Source organism: Schistocerca piceifrons, chromosome X, assembly GCF_021461385.2.
Source record: "Schistocerca piceifrons isolate TAMUIC-IGC-003096 chromosome X, iqSchPice1.1, whole genome shotgun sequence".
Lineage (NCBI taxonomy): Eukaryota > Metazoa > Arthropoda > Insecta > Orthoptera > Acrididae > Schistocerca > Schistocerca piceifrons.
The window spans coordinates 180,507,798-180,534,746 of record NC_060149.1 but is presented as its reverse complement, the minus strand read 5'-3'; the positions used below and the strand labels follow the sequence as shown (position 1 = coordinate 180,534,746).

Sequence of the window (26,949 nt, the reverse complement as noted above, 5' to 3'; positions counted from 1 at the left end):
AATACTGCACAGTAAAAGTGTCTGTCCTCTTCTCATCCCACCTTCATCCCTCCTCTATGTATGTACGATACAAAATGGGTGTATTAAGATGCTGGATGCTGCTGAACGTTGTCACAAGTCTACAACAATGCCGTTTCTTTTATTGTAAAGCCTATGACTATGTTCTTTTTAAAGAAATTTGAATTTTCACAATGTGTGATTAATCTAGTGCAGTTTTAAGAATTTTAAATTCTGTATGTTGTCAATCTATGTTGTCTACTTATTTAGGAACAATATAAAATATTTTCAGTCTGCACTGCCTACTTTAATAGTTGTTTATTAATATTTTATTTTATTTTACTTTATTTTTAGATCTGAAGGTGATCAATAAACATGAGACTGAAATAACAAATATTAAAAATATATGATATCCCTTACAGCACACCACATAGGCTATATGGAAGTGCCAGCACTCAACTTTATCATCATCTCACTGTCACTGCCACCATTACCACCACTACAAGCACAATGTTACACCCCAGATCCACTCGTAGTTAATTACAGTTAACGTAAATACTTGACTTGCAGGTTGTTGAAATGGCATCACCTAGTAAGGTTTGCAGCAGGCCATGGACCACACAAATAAATAAGTTAATATTGTGTATCACAATTGCTTCAGAGAAGAGTTTTTTAACTGGTATCACAATTACACTGTTCAGGACGTAACTGTCTTTGGGCATGATGATTAGACCTACACAGCAAATATTACAAGAAATGATGATCATTCATTACACTTCGTAAAATGTACAGAAAGAGGTGAAAAGTGTAACGTAATGTTTCAATTTTTGTATTCCTAAGCTGTGAATAACTAAACAAGTTCGCAGAATTTCCTTTCCCCACTAAAATTAATGTAGTACAAAACATAAAAAGAAAAAAATATAAATTTCTGTTTTCATACTAGAAGCAGCTTAAAAGTGATACAGGGAAGGCCACCACACATGAGTGATGCATTAGACTAAAGACCTCACATTTCGCAGAATTTCCTTTCTCCACTAAAATTAATGTAGTTCAAAACATAAAAAGAAAAAAATATACATTTCTGTTTTCATACCAGAAGCAGCTTAAAAGTGATACAGGAAAGGCCACCACACATGAGTGATGCATTAGACTAAAGACCTCACATTGAAACAAATCTCTCAAAATGTGGGGGAAAACTCTTACAGGTTGGTGTGGCTAGACCAACTCAGCTGGATTTTCAGCACATCTAAAGTTCATCACAATGACCCACTGAATCTATGTTTGGCCTCCCTCTGCAGCACTGAGCCACACCAGTCCATCTCAGGTCCTCCAAATATGCCTCAGTTCAGACCATTAAGAATTGATAAAACTGACCAATAGGTGTGAAACTAACAACCTGTTTAACTTTTATCTTTAGCAGATAGTAAACTGACACAGACAAAAGTGTAAGTATGATGGCATGCTGAAGTGATGCCTCTGGTTGGTAGGGCTCCATTAACATTCTACGTTTTTATTCTTCATGTCTGCATATTTATTTCTTAACATAGCCACCCTATCAATGAACACATTCCTCCTACCAGGAGACAAGTTTGTTGATACTGTGACTGTAGAATGTTTGACTTTGTTGATGAAGCCAATATCTCACCTCTACTTGCACATATTCATCACCATCAAAGTCAAGTTCTTGAAGAAGCTCTTTCAGTTTTGGAAATTGATAAAAATTGGATGGAGCCAAGTTGGGACTGTATAGAGCAGGGGTTTCTGAACTTTCACACTGATGAAACACTTTGAAAATCCTGGTACTTTGATGGAATCCATTGTATTTTGAAGGTTAGTAAAATTTTTAAAAAATGAGAGAAACTTATTTTGTTCACTGACTGTGTAGCAATAAAATAAAAAAGTAAAAAAAAATTAAAAAAAGAAAGATTAGTACCGTAAAAATGTTGAGAAAAAACATGCTATGTTATTATAGTTTTTTGTGGAGCACTTATTCACTTTGCATGGAATACAGTTTGTGAAACCCTGGTATGGAGGATGATCAATGACAGTTAACACAAGGCATCCGATTGTTGCATGTCGCAGTGCTGGCATGTGGCCTAGCACTGACTGAAGTCAGCCAGGGTGCCCAGTACACATAAACTGGATCTTTGACTCCTTCCTTACTGGACAACAGTTCTTCATAAGGAATGGAGACAAGTCCAGACAGACATGACAGATTGCAGCAAGAGTCCCACGAAGCTCGGTCTTAGGTCCTGTCCTTTATACCATATACATAAATGACATTCCTAAGCAGATACCTATTCTGTTAATACTGCCACATACAAAAGTTGTTGCAGCCTCCTCCATATACACCGCAACCTTCAACAACACCCGGACATGATAACACTGTGGTGTAATCTATGGAAGAGAAAGATCAACCTCAGAAACTTCCAGGCAATCTATTTCACCCCCCCCCCCCCCCAAAAAAAAAAAAACCCTCACTGACTGTCAACTCACCACTGATGGCAGAGAACTGACCTGGAGAAACTCAGTAATTTAACTAGGCCTTGAAATAGATCGTCACCTAACAGGCAACAAGCATCTCACCACTGCAGCAAAAAAGGTTGTGCATTTTTCTGTAGGTTGTATCCCTTCCTGAAAGGTGATGGATTAACCGTACATGTACATTCCTCTTCTGGCATCAGCTCATACATCTGGTCATCTTGTATGGCTAGGAAGTATGACCTATGGCATCAAAGACAGCACCAACATGACTGCAACATCTCCAAAACAAAGTTTTCCCAACATACACATAAGAGACCTTTTCGGCCAACCCGCCATTTACACACTTTTTCACGACACATCCACAAAATTTTACAGGACAACACACATTTTGTCCTACATTTTCATTCAAAATTTAGGACATGAACCACCAAAAGTACCACACAAACACACAGAATTAACCCTTATGCACCACTTTAGGGACCAATAACACACATACAAAACACCAACCACAAGCTTACACACTGAAAACACACACACAACTCCAATCCCTTATCTTCACAAAATCCCCTAGTGCATTCTGAAATCAGACGAGCACAGTCCAGTGGTACTTCATACACAACATATCTAACCATAGCCTTCACAAACAGCACTGTCACACTGAAGGACAGGGTGCTCCATGTGTGGACAAACTCTTTGAATTTGAAACTCAATTACAGCATGCTGTTTTTCATGCACTGAAATAGTTACATTACACATGCCACATTACAGTATTCAATTTGGAGCCCTGTAGCAGCGATGGTTTGTAATTTGCATCAGCAAAGTAGGAATGTTGACTATGTGATATGTGTGACATGTAATACTACAACCCATATTGAAAACAGAATAAAAAATTCATAGGCATTATTTTTCAGCATGCCCTCTTATTTACATTTTTGTCTGTTTCTGTTTATCATTAGGTAATGATCAACACTGAACAGGTTGCTAATTTCACATGTGATGGAAAGTCTTATCAATTTGTAATGGCCTCTTGCCAAGCCAAACCTAGGTGTGTGTCAGGGAGCTCAGATGTACTGGTGCGGCTCGGTGCTGCAGAGTAAGATCAAGTCTAAGCTTGATGGGTCAGAGTGACAAACTATCAATGTATTGAAAATCCAACTGAGTTGGTCAAGCCACACCAGTCTTGCTGTGTTTCCCCCTTACACTATAAGGTTTGTTTTGATGCAGAGCCATTTGGCCTAATGCAGTGCTCATGTGTGATGGCCTTTACTGCATTACTTTTAAACTATTACTAGTGTGAAAAATAGAACCTTATACGAGTGTGGGCTGAAAAGTAATGCCTCAGAATTCTTAATATGAAAACTCATAAAGGTTTTTAAATAAAAACATATGTTATTAACATTCTACATCTTTAGTTTGCATATGTAGAAATCTGCAGCCCTCTGCTACTTTGAACTGTAACTTGTACCATGGCGGTGTATAACTCAACTTTGTTGGTGCATGAGAAACAGTGTGCTGTAATCAAGTTTCAGATTCAAAGCAAGAGTTTGTTGACACATGAAGCACCCTCTCCTTCAGCAAGACAATACCAGACCACACACACACAAGCACTGCGACACCTGCAACAATCCAGCACCTCTGAGTCACTGACAACAATCATCCTCCGTATGGCCCCAACTTGGGCCCATCCAATTTTGATCTGTTTCCAAAACTTAAATATCACCTTCAAGGACTTAAATTTCGTAGTGATGCACAGCAGAGGTGAGGTTGCGGCTCCATCAACAAAGGCAAACACTAGTCTTCAGTGATGATATCAACAAACTGGTCTCTCACTGTGAGAGATGTGTTTTTCACCAGGGTGATTATGTTGAGAAATAAATATTTAGACATGAAAAATAAAGATGCAGAATGTTAATAATGTTTGGTTAAAAAGTTTTAAGACCTCTCATATAAAAAATGTCAAGGTATTAGTTTGTACTTCTGAATTTTATTATTTCTATATATTTTGTAATACTGACCCCCTTTTAAAATGTTACTGCATCTTTCTCATATATTCCTGCATTCAGAATCATCTGACAGGAATCAGGATTTATGTGCCCAAAAAATGAGGTGAAACAGCCATAGGGAAATCAGTTCCTCATAGCTGCACCTACTTGCAAAGTACTGAAATAAGCAGTTAATATCTCGTGCAGGGTCAGGGTGTATACGTGGACAAGGAAAAAAAAATTCCTGGATTTTCCCCGATTTCCTGGTTAAAAATACACTTTCTCCCGGGTGACAGTATATTTTCCCTTATCAATCCTTTGAATGTTTAGGGTTTTATACACAGGCGTAGAATTTCCCGGCACTTTAGAAAACGAAACTTAGGGAAAAAGACACATTTTGGAAATATCTTTGATGTGCAGCAACATGTACGCTGCATATTTTCGTATTACAGCAGCACACATTGGAATTCCACCAAACACCACTTGTTACTTTCCAAATAATTGAAATATAGATTTCGATGCACTTTTGTAAGCCATTCGTAGCTCATGTCATGTGATCTCGCCAGCCGATGACAGCGGATATTCAGAGAATAGGACACGTGATGTAGTCAGCCAACAGCAACATCGCGGTTAAGAAGCACGAACACACAAACAGGGAAAGTTAATAGTTTAAATTAATATACATAGTGTTGCTACAAGAAAAGAAAAGCTTCCACATATAATATTGGTCTCAAGCTGCAAGAGAAGCTAAGCTTTCGCATATACTATTGATCTTTTTTGCGCGTGTTACACTTTAAGATATCACACACAAATGTGCCAGTAAAATTTTTAATAATGACATAAATGTCTGATCTTCAGGGTTCGAAACTCTTCTAAATGGCTCGTCATCAAAGAGTTGATTTTAAATGAGAGTCAAACACTATGTGATTTAATAAATTCATGGTACATTCTTGCACATAGCTCAACTTACGTAAAAGGATATTTACTTCGAAAGTGACGCTTTTCAAACCACCATTCGCAATATTTTCCCGTGACCAGTTAGAAATAGGTTTGTTTCCGCAGTTGCCAGAGAGCACAGATAACAGGCGACAACGTGCTTGGGTAGCTATCATGAGTTAGGAACCCCATATGTACGTATGTGTAAAACCTTGAAAGATCATACATTATTTCATAAAAGAAACAAGACATCAGAGGATACTGCAAGAGCATCAGAATTTTGTGAACCATATTAAAATGTGCACATTTAAAGTGCATTCTTAAAGGGCACATTCGTATGTCCAGATTCGCAATGAAATAGACCTCGACCTGATATTAAGCTTTTCAGTGTGGTTTTTGGGATGGAAATTTTCTTGGAGCACCAGTACTGTATTATATTTTGTTTGGGTCTTTATTACGGCATAATGCCATACGTGCTAGAAAATGAAAACGTGCACTTGAAATGCAGCGAACAGTTGAAACTAGCCAGTACTGTGGAATTAAACATTTCGTTTCAAATACATTGACTGCCTCTGTGGAAAAGGTTAACAAAAGCCTAATTTCTTTAGCAAACAGACAAAAATAACTTCATTGTTCCGCAAGGCGATTAATGCTTGACTGTCAGAAAGGTGGAAATAAAATAAAATCTGAAACTAATGACATAATTCAGCCTTCCATAATTATGTGAATGTGTTTTAATTTACTTGATAGCTCCCAGCCACAGCACAGATATCCATTTTGTTTTCATTCGACGTTAGAGTAAATGAAGGGAAAACAGCAAAATCACTAAATGTAAACACTGATCACGTGGAGACTATGCACTATAGCTCAGACTGCTCTGTGCATCAGCCCTGGATCTACGACATGTGCGAACCAGGTCAATATTAAAAATAATTGAATTTACAAAATATGTCCATCTTATAGTGCACATCTTTTTGAAAAGTCTGAAACATAAAACACATGTATTCAAGGAAATGTAAGACATATTAAGTAAGCCGAAGTGCAGTGCCACGCCTCTTCATAAAGTATTTTTCTACCGCACGTCCAAACTATATTCCGGAGAGTGGAAATTGGAATGTCCCGTGGTGCCTCTCCTGCTCCCAGTTGGCTGGTTTGATACCCCACCCCCTCTTTAATAAAATCTCACAATTAATAGCGGATGGGATTATTTGTAATTGAGAGAACAAGAACTCTTCAGAAAATTTGAACTCTTTATTGCCTAATAGCTAATAATTTTCTGTTTTGTGTGACATAAAATTAAATATAGGATATATAAAACCAATACTGACAAGAGATAAGCAAAGCATTTTTTTCTCTCTAATCTTGCTACAGCTTTACATGGTGTGCTTTCCTTTCTGTGAAAGAATCTATTATCTCATCAAAGTTCGTTAAACATTTCGCTACATGAAAAATCGAAATGTCGTTATCTAATACTGAAAAAGCTGTTAATACAAATAATACCCAAGACTGGTGTGGTTTCTCGATCTGATTATGTCTATTTTGTCACTGTCTGCTAGATAAAACAAAATAGGCCTTTCTAATATGGCAGCAATTTTGTAACACACCAAATAAACGAGACTGTTTTGGCACAAATGGCCATTTTTATAACACGACAGAATATAATCCAATTAAGTACCAATATCAAATGCCTATTAGGCCTACTACAAGCAAAAAGCGTTATGTTAAGAAATAGTTTCACATTTCATTCATACCCACCAGCTTCTCAAGCATGAGATCGAAAAGTAGTATTACGAAATTTTTATATAAATTTGGAATCGTCTTATTCTTCCATAATTTGTGTGATATCCCCATTTCTTCTCCTTCCTTGTTCTAACAAACAATATTGTCATCACCAATTCTGTAGCTATTGCTGCAACTGTCAAAATTTGTTCGCCGATTAACTTCACTAACCCTGCCAGAATCACAGGTTTCGTTATCCCACGATTATTTTCCGTTTACGTGTTCGAACAATACATTTTCCGCGTTACTTCCAGAATAGAACTTACGCGGCTGCTAGCCTGGGACTGTACTACTGGTCCTTACTAGTGTAGCAATCTGGCCAAAAATTTTCTGTCAAAATTTTGTTTTCTTGAATACACCAAGAAGATAATATGTAATCTTTCTCATCTGTTATTCCTGTCTGTCGTTTATTTCCAATCTGGTAGTCTGAATCTATGGATTTCGCTAGTAATTATAACAACGCTGATTATTCGCAAACTCAATCAACCACATAATCAGACAGCAATTGGCATTCATCCGTTCGGCTTTACTCCCTCAGCTCGTATAACCTTGTCCTCTTTTGTCTGGGGAAAGTTTATTTCTAGATCCGACAAGGATTCTTCTGAGAGAGACAATGTGTACACTAATGCATGCAGTCAAAAGTCAACTTATGATTCATTCCGAAATTAACTTAAAATGTGTTCAAAAATGTTCATAAACCAACAGGGAAGCGTTTCAAAATGATATGAATAATCGATAGGCGAACGTGCACTGGATGCTAGGTGCTTTGTGAAACAAGTTGTTTTCCTCAAGAATATGACTTCGGCGCTCCCTTTTCCCGGTAGCATCTAGCTGCTTGCTGTGACTGCTTGAACAGCTAACAGCCACATTCCTGTTGCCAGAAGCGGGAGAATCTACTACTCAAACGTGACTCAACTGTGCATGCACATGAGCCTGCACGTAACTGCTAAAACAAATCGAATATAAATATAAACAGTTGCGTGTGTGTGTCTGTGTGTGTGTGTGTGTGTGTGTGTGTGGGGGGGGGGGGGGGGGAAGGGGGGGGGACTGGAGAGAAGACAAATATTTAATTACATAGTCCCCTAAATACAATTTTCACAGGACACAAAGGGCATTATAAATACAAAAAATTACAACTATGCACAAACACATTCTAGCAACATTATATTACCTGGAGTCCCCAATGTAAGAAACTTGAGGCGCTCAAGTTCATCGACATTACCTGCGGGTGGTTCTGGAAAGAAAAATAACAACAACATGTGTTTAATCAAGTTCAGAAAGTGTAGAAATAGTTTTAAAATATTTTAATCTACATTTTGAATTATTCTGACATTTAATTATTTAACTCCATGTTAAATATCTTTCTATGAAGACTGAAACAAATGGACAATAAATATAAACAACTTACCCTACACACTTATTAACAGCTGCAAATGTTTTGTACATGCAACAATAGTTTCATTGCTTAAAATTGATCTCATTTAACAAATGTATCAACATCACCAGAATTTCGTATTACAACTACCTTAGTGAAGAAGAGATACTGTTCCTGAGCATGTATTTACCACATCACACATAATGACTGATCAAATGTATCCAGACACCTATTAGTGGACATTCATAAATGGTGTATGCACCCATCACCTTTGTGATGACTAACTCTGCTGGGGACATTTTTAATAATGTGTCTGAATGTCTGTGGAGCAATGGTAACCCATTCTTCCTCATGAGTCAAAACCAGAGAAGGTAATGATGTTGGTTGGATGTTGGGTTCCAGTGCACGTCAACGTTGTAACGCACCCCCAAGGTATCTTTTGAATGTTTAAATGGCAAATTTGCATGTTTTATAATGAAGATAAAAGCCATAAAATTACCTTTGATGAGCATATGGACTCAAGTGTTCAAGGAGACTGCTCTGACGTCTCTCTCATGGCATAATGTTCAGAACAGTGGAGTGGTAAACAAAGTACTGAGTTAAAAGCTACATGGGAACTCGTGGGATTGAAAAGTTGGTTGCTGTTCCTTGTCAGGGATAGAAGGAAGTCTCAGCAACCAAACGAATGCAGATTTATTTTGGCAGTATATCAGTTTATCAAAATTGACATATGTGATGTATAGGGATTGGTCACACTAATTTTAGGTATGGAAAGACTACAAGATTAAGTTCTGTTTTAGTGTATTGGAAGGAGTTTCATCACCAGTATCCAATATCTGAAGGCAAGTGTTGTGATTTAGTGCAGAAGCAATTGACTTTATGGTAGCTTCTGGTGACAAGTGATTTTGTTCTTCGGAGTATACTGTAAGGAGGCAGAAGATGATGGTGTACTTATGCAAAGGCAGCCCTGCAGAACAAATAACTAACTATAGGAGTTAATGGCCATTACAAGGTTTGTTAAACTGGGAATAAACCACATTATTTTGTTTGCCTTGCTTCTTTATTTTGCTGAAATTTCTGATGATACTGCACAGGATGCTAGTTTGGGGTTAAGCAATATATATTTCTGTTTCATTTTATGATTTTTCAATTACTTTTTTACATTTGTCTTTGCTAATGTCGCCTGGGAGATTGGTAGTTTTCATGTTTACTTGTCATTCTGGTTTTGAACTAGTTGTCTACCCAATTTTTTTTTTCAGTTAAAAAAGAGCTGGTGAGTTCGGCAAGTTTCTTCTGCAAACAAATAAATGTGCTCAAGGCATTTTTACTTCCATACAGTAGTCTATAGATTTTATGACTGTTTTGGGACATGCTGAATGCCTCAAGGGTTAAGATCAAACTAAGAGCGTTATCTTATTTTGCAAACTGCCATATAACCTAGCAGTTGTTCCAGCATGATTTGCATGTAAGGTGAGACATTGGGTTATCTGATTTACAGCTCTGGGTCCAGGAATGTTGTTCCATGGAGAAAACGGAACTACTCTCATCTTTTATATGACAAATGATCTACATTAGCTATCACTATGGCAATGGCAGAATATGAAATACTACTGGTAATGTGATCACTACCTGAAGGAATGGCTGTATTTGCTATGGGTTTAAAGCTCACTAGAGGACTATTATTTTGCATCCACATTTTTCATCTTCTTTAAATTGCAGACCAAAAATTGTCTTAAGAAAACCTCTGCATCATATGTCTTCTCATAACCTTTATAAAGTATGTTTTAGATCTGAAGGTGAAGGAACTAATGAAATTCCTGAATTACATACTCATTAAAAGCAGCATTTTCCTACTTCAGTCTACAGCATTCAAAATTATTGGTGAATACATAATTTGATTAAATTTTTGATCATTTGTCCACTCACAAAACATCTGACAGGTAGTGAAGCAAGTTTTAATGCACATATGTGCAGTTGCATGAGTAGGATTAATAATAATAATAATAATAATAATAATAATAATAATAATAGTGTTCATTGGTGTTAATACTAATCGCATCTCGTACATATCCTGTAAACTAACTTGTATCACATCATTTCGATAAAAGAATCGTTCACATCATCTATGGAACATGTAACTAACTAACTTTCCCTTAATAAACTCTTCATCTGAGCAGTAGCATCTCTGAAGTCATATATCTCACAGCTTTTGTATCTAGCTGCATAGCAGAATTGCTCTGAGCACACACTAAATTAAACCCCATGTGTTAAAAATGAGACTGACAGAACCTGCAAAATGAGTAAGCAGGAACAGTTTCAGGACAAACGCAAGGCTGTAGAACCACGCATGACTGGGAGGAAGATAGATGCTGCATATAGGAAAATTAGAAAGACCTGAAAAGCAAAGAGAAGCAGCTATATGAATATCAAGAGCTCGTATGCACGCCATTGCTACCCAAAGAAGGAAAAACTGAAATCTGGGAGGAACATATAGAAGCACTGTACAAGGGAAATTAACTTTAAGACAATATCATGCAATGGGAAATATAATGTGAGAAGACTTCAACGGACGACTGAAAGACGAGTCAATACAAGGCCTCTGGAATAGATGATATTTCCTCGCAATTACTGAGATACTTGGGAGATCTGGCCATGACAAAACCATTCTACCGGCATGCAAAATATATTAGGACTGTGAAATACTCTCAGAATTCAAGAAGACTGTGAAGATTCCAATTTCAAGGAACGCCTGTGCTGACAGGTATGAATATTACTGAATTATACTTTCACACGTCATGGCTGCAAAACACTGACACAAATTATTTAACGAAAAATGGAGAACTGGTAACAGCTGACCACTGGGAAGATCAGTTTGGGTCCCAGAGAAACATGAGGAACATGTGAAGCAATGCTAACCCTACAACTTATCTTAAGACATTGGATGAACAAAGGCAAATATATATTTATAGTATTTGTAAATTTAGACAAAACCTTCTACTATGTTGACTACAATACACTGAAATTCTAAAGCTAGCAGGAATAAAATCCAGGGACAGAAAGGTTATTTGCAACTTGTACAGAAACCAGACTGTAGTTATAAGAATCAAAGGACATGAAAGGTACACAATAATTGGAAAGGGAGTGAAACAGACTTGTAGCATATCCTCAATCTTATTCAAACTGTTTACTGAGTAAGCAGGAAAGAACCAAAAGTAAATTTGGAAAGAGGAAGTTCAGGGAAAAGAAATTAAACCTTGACATTTGCCAATGACATTGTAATTTTGTCTGACAAAGCAAAAGATTTGGAATATCAATTGAATGGAATTCATTGTTTCCTGAAAAGACGTTATAAGATGAATATTAACAAAAGTAAATCAAGTGTTATGGAAGGTAGTGAAATTAAAGATGAAATGCTGAGGGAATTTGATTAGGAAATTATACACTAAAAGTAGCAGACGAGTTTTACTGTTTGAGTGGCAAAAGAACCAGAGATGGTCAAATGAGAAATGATACTAAATATAGACGAGTAATAGTATAAAAAGCGTTTTTGGGGATAAAAATTGATAATAATGAATATAAATTTAAGAGTTAAAATAGTCTTTTCTGGAGGTATTTGTCCCGAGTATGAATCATAGAGAACTTAAAAATGGATGATTAGCAGAGCAGACAAGAAGAGAACAGAAGCTTCTGAAGTGTGGTACTTCAGAAGAACAGAATATTAGATGGGAAAATCAAATAACTAATGAGGAGCTACTAAACTAATTGAGAGTAAAATGAAGTTTATGGTACAACTTCACTAAAAGAAGGTAGCAATTGATAGGTGACAACCCGATGCATCAAAGATCATCGTGGAGGGAAGTGCGGAGAGCAAAAACTGTACAGGAAGACCAAGGCTCAAATGCAGCAAGTAGGTTACGATGGGTCTACATTAATGAAATTGTACAGAGGTGAAGAGGCTTGTACAGAATAGAGTTGCATGGAGAGCTGCATTAAATGTGTCTGGAGCCAACAATAAACGATGAACACATTAATTGTCTTTGAGTCCAGTTGGTTAACAAACTAAGGTTTCATCAGTTTGAGCATAAGTTAACCAAAACACTCGGTTTTTCCTTTTTCACATTTTTAAATTTGTCTTGCTATTTTCTATTGCAGAAGGGATTACTAGCACACATGGCATATTTTTTTGATACTTTCCTCTGGCATAATTTTATGGTGCATAAAAAGTATTTATTTTGTGCAGTAAGAGAATTGCATTGAACCTGAAACTAAAAATCTTGCAGAGGCCTTTAAGAGCCTTTGGGATTATTTCAGCCATTTGCCAATACATTTAGTCCCTAATGATATTTGTGTTTAGTAGTAAGAATGAATGTAGAATGAAATGTGGAATTCACAATCCAAACTATAGAATTAAAAATAATTTCCATATCAATGCTGTACTCCATCTAAGGTGCAAAACTGAATTCTATATTCTAGTGGAAAACTTAATAGGTTGCAGGCATACATCAAGCCAGAAATTGGAAATGCACATGTATTTAAAAGTTTTTTCTTAGGTACTGTTCCTACATTTTTTTATCAGAAAATTTGGACTTAGGGATCCAAATCCAATTTAATACTAGTAGTAGTAGTAGTAGTTGTTGTTGTTGTTATCAAGTGATCTTCAGTCCAGACTGGTTTGATGCAGCTCTCCATACTACTCTATCCTGCTCTCATCTACATCTCCAAGTAACTACTGCCTTCTGAATCTAGTTAGTGTATTCATTGCTTGGTCTCCCTCTACAATTTTTACCTCCATGCTGCCCTCCAATACTAAATTGGTGATTCTTTGATGCCTCAGAACATGTCCTACCAACTGATCCCGTCTTTTAGTCAGGTTGTGCCACAAATTCCTCTTCTCCCCAATTCTATTCAGTATTCCCTGATTAGTTATGCGATCTACCCATCTAATCTTCAGCACTCTTGTGTAGTACCCATTTTGAAAGCTTCTATTCTCTTTTTGTCTAAACTATTTATCGTCCATGTTTCACTTCCATACATGGCTACACTCCATACAAATATTTTCAGAAAAGACTTCCTGACACTTAAATCTATATTCGATGTTGACAAATTTCTCTTCTTCAGAAATGCATTCCTTGCCATAGTCGGTCTACATTTTATATGCTCTCTACTTCAACCATCATCAGTTTGCTCCCAGTAGCAAAACTCATCTACTACTGTAAGTGTCTCATTTCCTAATCTAATTCCCTCAGCATCACCTGATTTAATTTGACTACATTCCATTATCATTGTTTTGCTTTTGTTGACGTTCATCCTATCTCCTCCTTTCAAGACAGTGTCCATTCCATTCAACTGTTCTTCCAGGTCCTTTGCTGTCTCTGACAGAATTATAGTGTCATCACTCAAACCTCAAGGTTTTTATTTCTTCTCCATGGATTTTAATTTCTACTCCAATTTTTTTGTTTCCTTTACTGCTTGCTCAATTTACAGACTGAACAACATTGGGGATAGGCTACAACCATATCTTACTCCCTTCTCAACCATTGCTTCCCTTGCATGCCCCTAAACTCTTATAACTGCCATTTGCTTTCAGTAAAAGTTGTAAATAGCCTTTTGCTACCTGTATTTTAACCCTGCCACCTTCAGAATTTTAAAGACAGTATTCCAGTCAACAGAGTCAAAAACTTTCTCTAAGTCTACAAATCCTAGAAACATAGGTTTGCCTTTCCTTAATCTATCTTTCTCTGGAATCATAAAAGTTGTCTAAATGCTTAATATAAAGTCAAACAATGGAAAATTCAGGATGGGACAGTAACAATATTATGAAAAGGATAGTTGCTACTCACCATATAGCAGAGATGTTGTGTTGCAGATAGGCACAACAAAAAGACTGTACTCACACACATATAACCACAGTCTCCGGCTGCAAGGCCAGACGCAGGCCTCGGTAGACAGAGAGAGAGAGAGAGAGAGAGAGAGAGAGAGAGAGAGAGAGAGAGAGAGTGTGTGTGTAAGGGGGGGGGAGGTGGGGGGGAGGTGATGCAGGCGTGTTTGGGCAAAAGCTTTATTGGAAAGTCTTTTTCTTGTTTTCGTAACATTGTGCTAACTATGAAGTAGTAGATAAAGAATTCTAATGAAACAGTGTAAGAAGAGAAACAGTAGCTTTTTTTCAAGGTAGCTCCTTTTCTGCTACTATATGTATTACCTGATTATTAATGCACTGAAAAAGTAATATGAAAGTTATTCCCATAATTAACATTGTGATTAGGTTGGCAATAATTGCAACTGGTTGTTAAAATTTTTTACAGAAGCAGCCTGCAATGGCTGTCTCTGCCTGTTCAGGTGTAACTTCATTTGTTTAACATAACAGGAGGCTCTCATTCTTTGTGAGATTTATTGAATACTAACAGAGCAAATGAATGAATAAATGAGTGAAAAGAATAAAGTGACAGAGTTCTGAGTTCAAATGCATTGTATTAGCTGCATGGTTATTTATAATGACCTCTTCAACACTCAACACTCCTGGTCACTAAGAACCATTTCACATATAAGAGGTGTGTTCACAAAGTATCAGGAATTTTGTAATTTTGCAGGCTGTATTAGTCCAATTCATGTGATTTTTCATAGTTGTGTTGGGACACGTTTCTGAAATGTATCCGTACACTGGAAGCTGTACTGGATGTTTAATATATTGTCAGTTATAAAGAAAGTTACATGTGTTTGCTTAAGAGTGGTGATTACCAATTTGTTTTAAAAATGAATCAGAGAATTTAAATTGAATTTTCTTATAAAAATGGAATAAAATGTAACAAAGTTTTTGTTGTGACAGTGCCACAACATTTAACAGTGCCACCACGACAGTACGTGCAAACGGCGATAGAGGCACTTCGCAACTCAGCTGAGCGCGGGAGCACCACCTAGCTACGAACGGCGCCAGCCGCATGTCATGGCACGGCAGTCGAATGAGAGATACTGAGTTGTTATCATGTAACCAGCTATTGTTTCTAAGTGAGTGTGTTTGAATATCCATGCAATTATTGGTGATTAAAGGTTATAACATTTTGGCAACGAGGTCACATATTTTCACTGCGTTGTGGATTTGTGTGTTCGTGACGGGGCAGACACGGAACAGCTTATGCAAGCGCTCATTGAACAACAAACGCAGCTGACGGCTGCTATTCAGGCGTTGTCGACGTCGCTTACTCATCGTCTGTCTTCCCCTTCTCTGCCTTAATTCCCTCCTTACGACGAGGCCGCTGAAGACTGGGAGGATTATGAGAAGCGTTTGTGGCAACACTTCTTGGCTTTCGGCGTTGTCGACGCTCCTATGTGTAAGTCGTTATTTCTATCTTGGATTTCCCCACGGATCTATCAGCTGCTATCTCAGTTAGCCCCTCTGCGGGAACCTGCCTCCCTGTCCTTCCAAGAAATGTGTGACTTATTGTCTAACTATTACCGCAAAAACACCCACGTCATTGCCGCCAGCGTGGCGTTCTACCGGTGTCGTAAACAGCCCCATCAATGTTACCAGGCTTGGGCGGCGGAACTACACGGTCTGAGTAGGAAATGTCAGTTTGTCACGGACACTCATCATGAGTCTTATGCTGATTCAATGGTTAGGGATGCTATTCTACGGCTTGCTCCTGATAAAGAAGTTCGGCAACGTGCCCTACAACTGCCAAACCTGTCGTTGTCAGAAGTTCTAAGCATCGCTCAATCCTTTGAAGTGTCTCACGCTGCTGGCGCGCAAATAGACACGTGGTGTGATGTAGGCGCTGTACAGTCCACTTTCGACACGGACAATTTGCCTGTTTCACAGGAGAACGAAGATGTGGCGGCGGTTCACTCGCATAAACTACATCGCGTTGGGCCGCAACGCTCGCAGCGAAAACAGCAACCACAGAAGCAGGTTCGTTCCGCACTTCCTTCTTGTCCACGTTGTTTCGTACAGCATGACAGGGCCACGTGTCCAAAACGTTGGGCCACGTGTAATTCATGTAGGAAAAAAGGCCACATTGCTTCTGTGTGTCAGTCGCCTAAAGTTCCTGTCGACGAGGACGAGGCATCGGACATGGATGTTAACTGTGTGCTTTCTCAAACAAATAAGTTGTTTGTTACTGTTCGTGTTCTGGATAAAGACATTCACATGCAAGTGGACACTGGCTCTGCAGTAACTCTCATTAATTCTCGCACGTATTTGGAGTTGGGCTCCCCTCCCTTGTCTCCAGTTACGCGAAACCTGAGAACTTATAATTAACAGAAAATTCCTATCACTGGCCAGTTTGATGCTTCCACTGCCTACAAGTCTGTTGTTAGGCCCCTCACATTTTATGTGGTGGATCATGCGGGCACTGAAAACCTGTTCGGTTATGATGCTTTCCAGTTGTTCAGGTTCTGCATTGATGATGTGCACCTCATATCTGAGGATATTTCATATCAACAGCTGGATGGATTGTGTTCTGAATTTTCGTCCATGTTCTCTGCTGGTCTGGGTCGTGCCAAGGATTTTGAAGCCCACATTACTCTTAAACCTACAGCTCGTCCTAAGTTTCTCCGGGCACGCCCTATTCCGGTGGCGTTGCGTGCACCTGTCAAGTCTGAGATAGACAGGTTAACAGCTTTGGGGATTCTCCTTCCTGTTACCTCCAGCGAATGGGCATCGCCAATCGTGGTGGTTTCTAAACCAAACGGGAGTCTGCGATTGTGTGGTGATTTTAAAGCCACCGTCAACGCTCAGAGCCTCATTGACACTTACCCTCTTCCCCGTCCTGAGGAGTTATTTACCAAGCTCACTGGGGGCCAGTTCTTTTCCAAACTTGACTTATCGGAGGCGTACCATCAGTTGCCGTTGGATGCTTCTTCCAAGGAATTTCTCGTCATCAACACTCCTTGTGGGTTGTATCAGTACCAGCGGTTACCATTTGGCGTCGCTAGCACGTCGGATATTTTTCAGCGGTTTTTGGAACAGCTCACGGCTTCTGTTCCCGGCTGCATAAACTATCTGGATGACATTGTTGTCACAGGGGGCCTCCACTGAGGAGCACCTTCGCAATTTGCGTTCACTGTTTCGGGTTTTGCATTCGGCTGGGTTGAAGTGCAATCTGGACAAGTCACAGTTCTTCCAACCCTTCATTGTGTATCTTGGTTTCCACTTGTCCCGTGAGGGTATACGTCCTCTACGTCAGCACGTTGCAGCCATTAATGCTCTACCCCGGCCGTCTACGGTCAAAGAACTTCAGGCGTTTCTAGGCAAGATTGCTTATTATCACAAAATCATTCCATCCGTGGCGGCGGTAGCTCATCTTCTGCATCAGCTGTTACGCAAAAACGTCCCTTCCTGTTCGTCCGACGAGTGTGAGCAGGCTTTTGTCTGCCTGAGGGCTCCTTTGCAGTCGGCACCTTGTCTTGCCACATTCCGTCCGGGTCAGCACTTGGTTCTGGCGACTGACACGTCACAGTATGGCCTATGGGCTGTTCTCGCCCATCGGTATGAGGATGGGTCGGAACGACCCATCGCCTATGCTTCCAAGACCCTCAATGATGCGCAACGGCATTACTCTCAAATCAAAAAGGAGGCGCTCACTATCATTTATGCTCTAAAAAAGTTCAGCATTTTTTTGTATGGTTCTAAGTTTCACCTCATCACCGACCACAAGCCTCTGGTCTCTCTGTTCAGCCCATCGGCGTCGCTTCCGGATAAGGCAGCTCACCGCCTGCAACGTTGGGCCTTATACTTGTCTTGTTTTCACTATGAGATTCACTATCGCCCCACGGCCCAGCACGCCAATGCTGACGCATTGTCGCGACTGCCGATGGGCCCTGACCCGGTTTTCGATCATGATGAACTACTCTGTTTCCACATGGATGAGGAAGAACGTCGTGCGGTCGAGGGTTTTCCACTTACAGGTTCGCAGGTCGTGTCGGCTACTGCGCAGGACCCGGTCCTGTGTCAGGTGATTGGTTCTGTTCAACGGGGTTGGCCAGACACGACCAAGGGCCGGGCATCAGATCCCCTTCGCAACTACCATGCCTTGTGCCTTCGTCTGTCTGTTTGTGATGGTGTTGTTCTTCTGGCCACAGATGGCACATCTCCACGGGTCGTGGTGCCAGCCTCTCTTCGCAAAGATGTTCTCAAACTGTTGCATGAAGGCCATTGGGGGATTTCTCGGACTAAGTCCCTGGCCCGCAGGCACATTTATTGGCCCGGTATTGATTCGGACATCGCCCACATGGTTGCTGCGTGTGGTCAGTGTGCTCAACAACTGGCTGCACCTCATACAATGCCCTCTCCGTAGCCTGATCCGGCGCAGCCATGGGAACGGGTGCACGCTGACTTTGCCAGCCCCTTCCTCGGTACTTATTGGCTACTGTTGATTGATGCCTTCTCGAAGTTTCCGTTTGTTGTTCGATGTCTGTCGCCCACCACTGCGGCGACGATGCTGGCTTTGTCCAAAATCTTTGTGCTAGAAGGTCTTCCATCCACGATCATCACGGACAATGGCCCTCAGTTCTCTTTGCAGGCCTTCCGTGATTTTTGTACTAGACAAGGGATTCATCATGTTACAGCACCGCCCTTCCATCCGCAATCGAATGGGGAGGTCGAGTGCCTTGTCCGCACTTTCAAAAGCCAGATGAAAAAATTCCTTAGCGATTTTTCCACAGATGATGCTCTGCTGCAATTTCTGAATTCTTATCACTTCACGCCTCTGGGTGATCGCAGCCCTGCTGAACTCTTGCATGGCCGCCAACCGCGCACTCTACTGCACCTGCTTCACCCTGTCAGGCCTTGCGCTGTGTCCCCTAGTGGGGGAAAATACACGGTGGGTGCCGACGTGTGAGCACGAGGGTATGGATCTCGCCCTAAATGGATTCCAGGGGTGGTCAAGGCTCTTCGCGGCCATCGGCTTTGTGAAATACGTACAGACGATGGCATGGTTGTTCGCCATTATGACCAGATGCGCACACGAATGGTGGCCACGCCGGTGCCACCGCCCCTTCCTTTGCCTCCACCAGCCCAAGAAGCCAGTCCTGTCGCTTCTGCCGATCTACCGTATGTGTTGATGCAGCCGACGTCGCTACCGCTTCCGAGTACGCCGGAACCGGCTCCAGTCGTGACGCCGCCTTCTCCGGGACCCACCTCGCTGGAGCAAACCCCCAGGTCCACACCTATGGATGCTGCTCTGGAGTTTTCACCCATCATCTCGTCCAGGAGGCACGTTCCACGCACGAGCTTCCGTCCTGGACATTTTCGACCATACTCTCGTGTCTCTCCGCCGGATCTTCTCGGGGCCTCACAAGAGGCCATGGATGTCTCCGCACTGTCCATGTCTCCACGGGAGTGAGTGTTTTTTTTTTTTTTTTAAGGGGGGAAAAGTGTTGTGACAGTGCCATGACATTTAACAGTGCTGCCACGACAGTATGCGCAAACGGCGATAGAGGCGCTTCGCAACTCGGCTGAGTGCAGGAGCGCCACCTAGCTACGAACGGCGCCGGCCGCATGTCACGGCACGGCAGTCGAATGAGAGATACTGAGTTGTTATCATGTAACCAGCTATTGTTTCTAAGTGAGTGTGTTTGAATATCCACGCAATTATTGGTGATTAAAGGTTATAACAGTTTTCAAAAAATGTTAATTATTACTTTTGGTGAGTCTGCTATGACTAAAACAAAGATTTAGGCTAGGCAGTAGTTCCAAGGTACTCTGACAAACACTTGCCAGTCAATGTGCAGCCAGAGAATTTGGATCACTGTCAGAGTAAAGACACTTTGTCAAAATTTTAACAGTAAACTGTTGAAGTATTTGTAACAATTTACTGTCCTTCAGGAAAGTTCTCATGCTCAAATTATTCTCAGGACCGAGAGCTGGCTGAAACACAAAGCAGAAAGCTTCAAGATACATAACAAGTCGTGGCATGTATATCAGAAAGATAGATCAGAGGCTATAAGACAGGGAGTATTCACTGCAGTTGACAAAAACATCATGTCTATTGACATCAAAGTTGAGAGTGAAATTATCTGGTGGCATATAACAGGTCCAGGTGAAGCCAAGTTAATTGTCGGATGCTTTTACTGGTCACCCAATTCTGTTGTGGCAGTTCTAGAGTCATTCAAAGAATTTCTATGTTCAGCAGCAAGTAAATACCCACATTATGCTCTACTAGTTGGAAACAACTTTAACGTACTGAATACAGACTAGGGTGTCTATGGATTAATTGCAGGGGTTACAGACAGACAGTCATGCAAAGTACTTCTGAACACTTTTTCTGAAAAGTGTCTTGAGCAGCTAGTTCAGCAGCCCACACATAGTGGAAATATGTTATACCTCATAGCTACAAATAGGCTGGACTTTACTGACAACATCAAGTTAGAAATGGGGACTAGCAATCATGATATCATTATAGCAACTGTGATTAAAAAAGGTAATGAATCAGTTAAGAAGGCGAGGTGAAGGTTTCTGCTAGAAATAGCAGATAAGCAGTTATTAGCATCTCATTTACACGGTGAACTGACATCACTTAGTTCCAGTAAGATGGACATAGAAGAATCATGGGTGAAGATTAAGCTGATTATAAATCATTGTTTGGAGAATTATGTGCCTAGTAATTAGATTAAGGATGGAAAAGACCCATCATGGCTTAATAATGAGATTCGAAAAATGCTGAGGATGAAGATGCTGTTGCACACTCAGTTCGAAACAGAACACACACATGACGACAAGCAAAGGTAAATAAAGATTCTGTAAAAAGGGTCCATGTGCGAAGCATGCAACTACTACCACTGTCACATCTTAGCAAAAGATCTGGCAGAGGGGCTGAGAAAATTCTGGTTCTATGTAAAATTGCTAAGTGGATCTAATGCTTCCATCCATTCAGTTGCTGCCCAGCCTAGTGTGGTGGTTCAAAATAGCAAAACAAAAGCCAAAGTTTTAAATGTCACATTCAAGAAATCATTCACACAGGAGAATTGTACAAACCTACTGTCATTTGACCATTAGACAGACTCCCGTAAGGACAACATAGCAATACGCATCTCTGGCATAGATAAACAACTGAAGGAGTTGAAAATAAATAAATCACCAGGTCTGGATGGAATCCCAAACCAGTTTTCCAAAGAGTATTCTACAGCACTGGTCCCTTACCTTGCTTGCATTTATCACGAATCTCTCGCACAGTGCGAAGTCTCAAGTGGCTGGAAAAAAGCACAGGTGACTTCTGCGTATGAGAAGGGCAAAAGAACGGACCCGCAGAATTACAGTCTAATATACCTTACATCAGTTTGCTGTAGAATCAGTGAACATATTCTCATGCCAAATATAATAAATATTCTTGAGGCCAAGAAGCTTATATCCATGAATCAGAATGGTTTTAGAAAGCACTGATCCTGGGAAACTAACAATGGATGAAGGACAACAACAGGCAGATTCCATATTTCTAGACTTCTGGAAAGCATTTGACACAGTGCTCCATTGCAGGCTGTTAATGTAGGTACAGGCATATGGAACAGGTTCACAAAATGGTTAGTAGACTTTTTACGTAATAGAACCAAGTATGTTGTCCTTGGCAGTGAGTGTTCATCAAAGACAAGCGTACCATCAGGAGAGCCCCCAGGGAAGTGTGATAGGACTGCTATTGAATGATAAAAGATTTGGCAGACTGGGTGGGCTGCAATCTGTGGTTCTTTGCTGATGACACCGTGGTGTATGGTAAGATGCCGAAACAGCATCCTGTGGCTGTTTGCTGATAGTGCTGTGGTGTGTGGGAAGATGTCATTGTTGAGTGACTGTAGGAGGGGACAAGACGACTTACACAAAATTTCTAATTGGTGTGATGAATGGCAGCAAGGTCTAAATGTAGAAAAATACAAGTGAACGTGGATGAGTAGGATACACACAATGTTTGCTTGACACAGTCACATTTAAATACTACCAGTCATTTCCTTTCCTGTTTCACTTGCAAATAGAACGAGTGAAAAACAACTGTCTATATGCCTTCGTAAGCACCATCATACTTTATGTTGGAGGCAGTAGAATAGTTCTACAGTCAGCTTCAAATACAAGTTCTGTCAATTTTCTCAGTAGTGTTCCTCAAAAATAATATCTTCCTTCAAGAGATTCCCATTTGAGTTCCCGAAGTATTTCTGTAACACCTGCATGTTGTTCAAACCTACCAGCAATAAATCTAGCAGTCCACCTTTGAATTGCTATGATGTCTTCCTTTAATCCGACACTCTAGCAGTACTCAAGAGTAGGTCACACTAGTGTGCTGTATGTAGTCTCCTATACAGATGAACCACACTTTCTTAGAATTCTCCCAACAAACTGAAGTCGGCCATTCACCCTTCCTACCACACTCTACACATGCTAGAAAGGAAATGACTAGTAGTGGTAAGGGGGTACCCTCCACCATGCGCCGTTTGGTGGATTGCGGAATATCAATGTAAATGTAGATGTTTATGAGAGGTGTAAGTGTTTCCAAGAGGCAGTGAGGAAGTTGATGATGAAAGTTTTGGACACCACAGAACATCAACAACTGATAAGAATGTGGAAAAAGTGAAAGAAATAGTTGCTGATTATTCTTCCAGGCTGTATGGCCATGGTCAAAGAAACATTTCAGTTTTTGATGTTTCTTCCACAGCTGCGATGGACATATCTAAAGGTTCTTCTGGTGACTCTTGGTTTCCACTGGAACTGACTAGACACTGACTGAATTCTAGTCAGTTCCAGTGAGACGATGAATTTTATGAGCATGTTGACGATTATGCAGTAGGTAACCCATTAGATCCTGGTATCTTTAATTTTTGTATCATAAAATCTAAACAGTCAGCTCTTGAAAATGCAAATAAGAAAACATGTTGATGGTCTCAATTTGTTGATGATCATTCATGGTTTGGTCACATGGAGAAAAATGCTTTAGAAGAGTTCTTTTGTTATTTGACTGGTGTAAATACAAAAATCCAGTTCCCCATGGAGATGGGAAAAGACAACACAATATCCTTCTTGGATGTTTGCTTATGACACAGGCTGGTGGAAGGCTGAAACTTAGTTTTTTGGACAGAACCAAAAGAATTTGCATGCCAGAATCCCTGGTTGCTGAATTAAAACATCTGAAACAGGCTTTCAAGAAGAATGGCTATTCAGGCAAAGTAGTAAATAGGGTTCTGCAACCAAGTAACAGTACGTAAAAGGACAACAATGAACCACAGCAACAGAAGTACATTAAGACAGTTTTCTCTCTTTTATCAAAAAGTAACTGTTCAGGTCAGCAAGATTTTAAAGAAATACGACATCAGACCGATTTTTTGACCAGCTAAGAAAATATCTCACGCACTCTGATCTGTAAAGGAGAAATGCCCTCCTCTGTCAGCATGTGGAGTATGCATGATTCCATGTATCTGTGGAAAGGTCTAAATTGGAACTACCATGAGAAGCATGAATACAAGATCGAAAGAACACAAAAATAATTGCCAACTAGAGAAAACAGAAAAATCAGCTGTAGCAGACCATGCTCCTCAGTGAGGAAATCATGAATTGAAGTGTTCCTAAACCAAAATTTTATCTACTATGATAAACTATTATCCACAACGATATAGAGAAGTCATCAAATTATGTAAGTATAGTGATAATTTTATGAGAAAAGATGAAGCCATGAAACTCAATGATATATGGACAGTGGCACTGCATAATTGACAGATAACTGTTTATCCTTGACAGGTGACCATTGAGGGTTGTGTTTTATCTCTGATGATTATTTCTGCTGATCACGTGTAAACTCTACTATAGCCACTTTACACAATATTTATGTCACTCTTCAACATCCAGCTTGTCAGCTGGCAAGACTCAGCATAGCCAAGAGCATCTCCAAGGATATCCAGCGCAGATCTGGGCAAAACATCAGGAAGAGAAAAGTTCCTTTAACAATGGCCATACAGCCCAGAACACTCATCAGAAACTATGCCGACCATGAAAACCTTCATTGTGTGAGTGAATGAAATGATTATAAATAATCACCCAGTTACAATCAGGAGTTGTTGCTGATGTTAGCATACCAATTAGCTAATGGCATGAAATCTTTTCAAGTGTTTCACGTATGAAATGTGTGACTGCAAAATTCATGCCTAAAGTGTTGAATTTTGAGCAAAAACAGCAGCAAAGTGGAGTTTCCCAGGAGTCACTAAATAAACTCAACAATGATGCAGAACTACTGAAATGTGTCATAACAGGCAATGAAACAAGGGTGTACAGGTATGACATCAAAACTAAGGCTCAATTATCCCAGTGGAGGCATTCTGGATTGCCAAGACTGAAAAAAGCTCAGCAAGTGCAGTCAAATATGAAGGTTCTGCTCACTGTTTTCTTCGATTTTAACAGCATAGTACATCATGAGTTTTTATTCAGAAGTCAAATGATCAGTAAGGAGAACTACCTATCAGTCCAAAACATTTTGTGGGATGAAATGCAAAAGAAACACCTGAATTTGTTGGGAAATAATTCAAGGCTTTTACACCAAGATAATGCACATGCTCACACTTCAGTGCTTGTTCATGAATTTTTGGCAAAATACAACGCTGCAATCATGCCCCAGCCTCCCTATTCACCACATGTGGCCCCATGTGACTTTTTTCTGTTTCCACAAATAAAGAGAACCTTAAAGGACCACCGTTTTACAAGCTTTGGATGAGATTAAAAGTGCACTGCTGAAAAAGCTACGTGATATCCCATAGACCGAGTTCCAGAAGTGTTTCGGAAACTGGAAGAAGCAATGGCATAATGGGGACTACTGTGAAGAAGATAACATTAATCTAGATGAATAAACAACATTATTTCCAAGAAATGGAAATTCCTGAAAACTTTTGAACACACCTCATATTATTTACTGTCAGTCACCCATTCACTTTTCTCCGATGTCTAGCTTCAAGTCAAACACTTAGTGCTTTGAGCACCTTTCCTCACAATACACCTGAAACACTTTATAGTGCATCTGCAGCTGATCTACATTTGCAAAATTTGTTCAGATTTTGCATTGCATCATTAAATTCACAAATGTGCAATACCCACTAATTATGCAAAATCAACTCAATTCACCACAACAACAAATGACAGCAGCTGCCCTTAAATTATCTGTGTCACCACATGAAAAGGACTGTGTTAAGTTAGGTAGACATCATCATTACTTTGATAACACATGGAAATGTGTTAAGCATTTGGGTTTCCTAACATGATAATCTACTGCATAATAGTAGTAAAAATAGTTTTTGTGAAACTGATCATATAGAATATCATCTTGATTGCAACTTCAGCTGTATTAAAACAACTGATAAATTAAATCTTTAATTTCCATAACAAGTTTTCAGACATGTGTTTAAAATCAACAGACAACTAATTTTAATCTTAAAACACACACGCACACACACACACACACACACACACACACACACACACACAGGGTATATTTACATGAAATGTATTTACATATTTGTATGGACAACTATCAGCTATATAATGGATTGATGACAATGAAAGTTTGTGCCTGACAGGGGCAAGAACCTGGATTTCCCACTTATCATCAGTGGGCACTTTACCATTAAGCTATCCAACCATGACTCCTGGTCAGACCCATACTTCCATATGTCATCAACCATGTGTCTACAATCTGCTCTCATAGATTCATTATGTGTATTCCCATACAGGGGAGATTTTTAATTGAAATGTCACTTGTTCAGTGTCAGCAGGTAAGTACAATATTGCAGTGCTTATGTTGTTCAGAAGTACGAGGCACGTATGTCCAAAGGAACATTGCATCACACTTCTGAAAACACAGGCACTGCACTATTGCAAAGTATATTTGTCCAGCAATAAGTCAATAAGGAGTAAAGTACTTGCCAGTCTTTACTACAACACCTTCCCCATGTGGACTTGGTGGAGGCCAACCTCCATAGTCTGTCCTCACTGGAGCTGCTGAAACATATTAAAACACTTAGTCAATCAAATACTTGATGCAAATTATGAGACACCAGCAAAGCAATATGAAACTACACACACTTACAGCTTGCAGTTTCAGTGTTCTGCTTATTGAGGATGGATAGAGAACATGCCCCCTCATCTTCAACCAAATGACTAGCTGTAAAATAAAGGTAATTCTGTAGAGCATACAAACATGTGTCACAAAATCTATCACTGATAGAAAAGTAACAATTTGCTATAATGTTGCTAATTCACTATAACATTTTATGGAGTGCAAACACATAATGAACATACAAATGTAACCCACAGCTGAAAGGAAAACCATATATAATACTACAAAACATACCATGTAGAGTGAAAACAAGATCTTACAGTCAGCATTTAATATACATCTTTTATGCCTCCCGCCAACCATGTGTTCATACAAATTAGTTTCTTTTTTC

General features: G+C 39.8%; 1 protein-coding gene across 5 annotated transcripts in view; it reads right to left on the bottom strand.

Moving 5' to 3' along the window:
• The window catches only part of LOC124722112, a 398,005-nt gene that overhangs the window by 81,994 nt on the left and 289,062 nt on the right, over window positions 1–26,949 (bottom strand). For 4 of the 5 annotated variants that reach the window (XM_047247319.1, XM_047247317.1, XM_047247315.1 and 1 more), the window contains 3 exons: window positions 26,589–26,663; window positions 26,426–26,500; window positions 8,350–8,412 (listed from right to left, as the gene is read on the bottom strand). In XM_047247319.1, the coding sequence (XP_047103275.1) occupies window positions 8,350–8,412; window positions 26,426–26,500; window positions 26,589–26,663 (213 nt within the window). The remainder of the gene's footprint in view (window positions 1–8,349; window positions 8,413–26,425; window positions 26,501–26,588; window positions 26,664–26,949) is intronic. The other variant, XM_047247316.1, reaches the window with a different exon arrangement.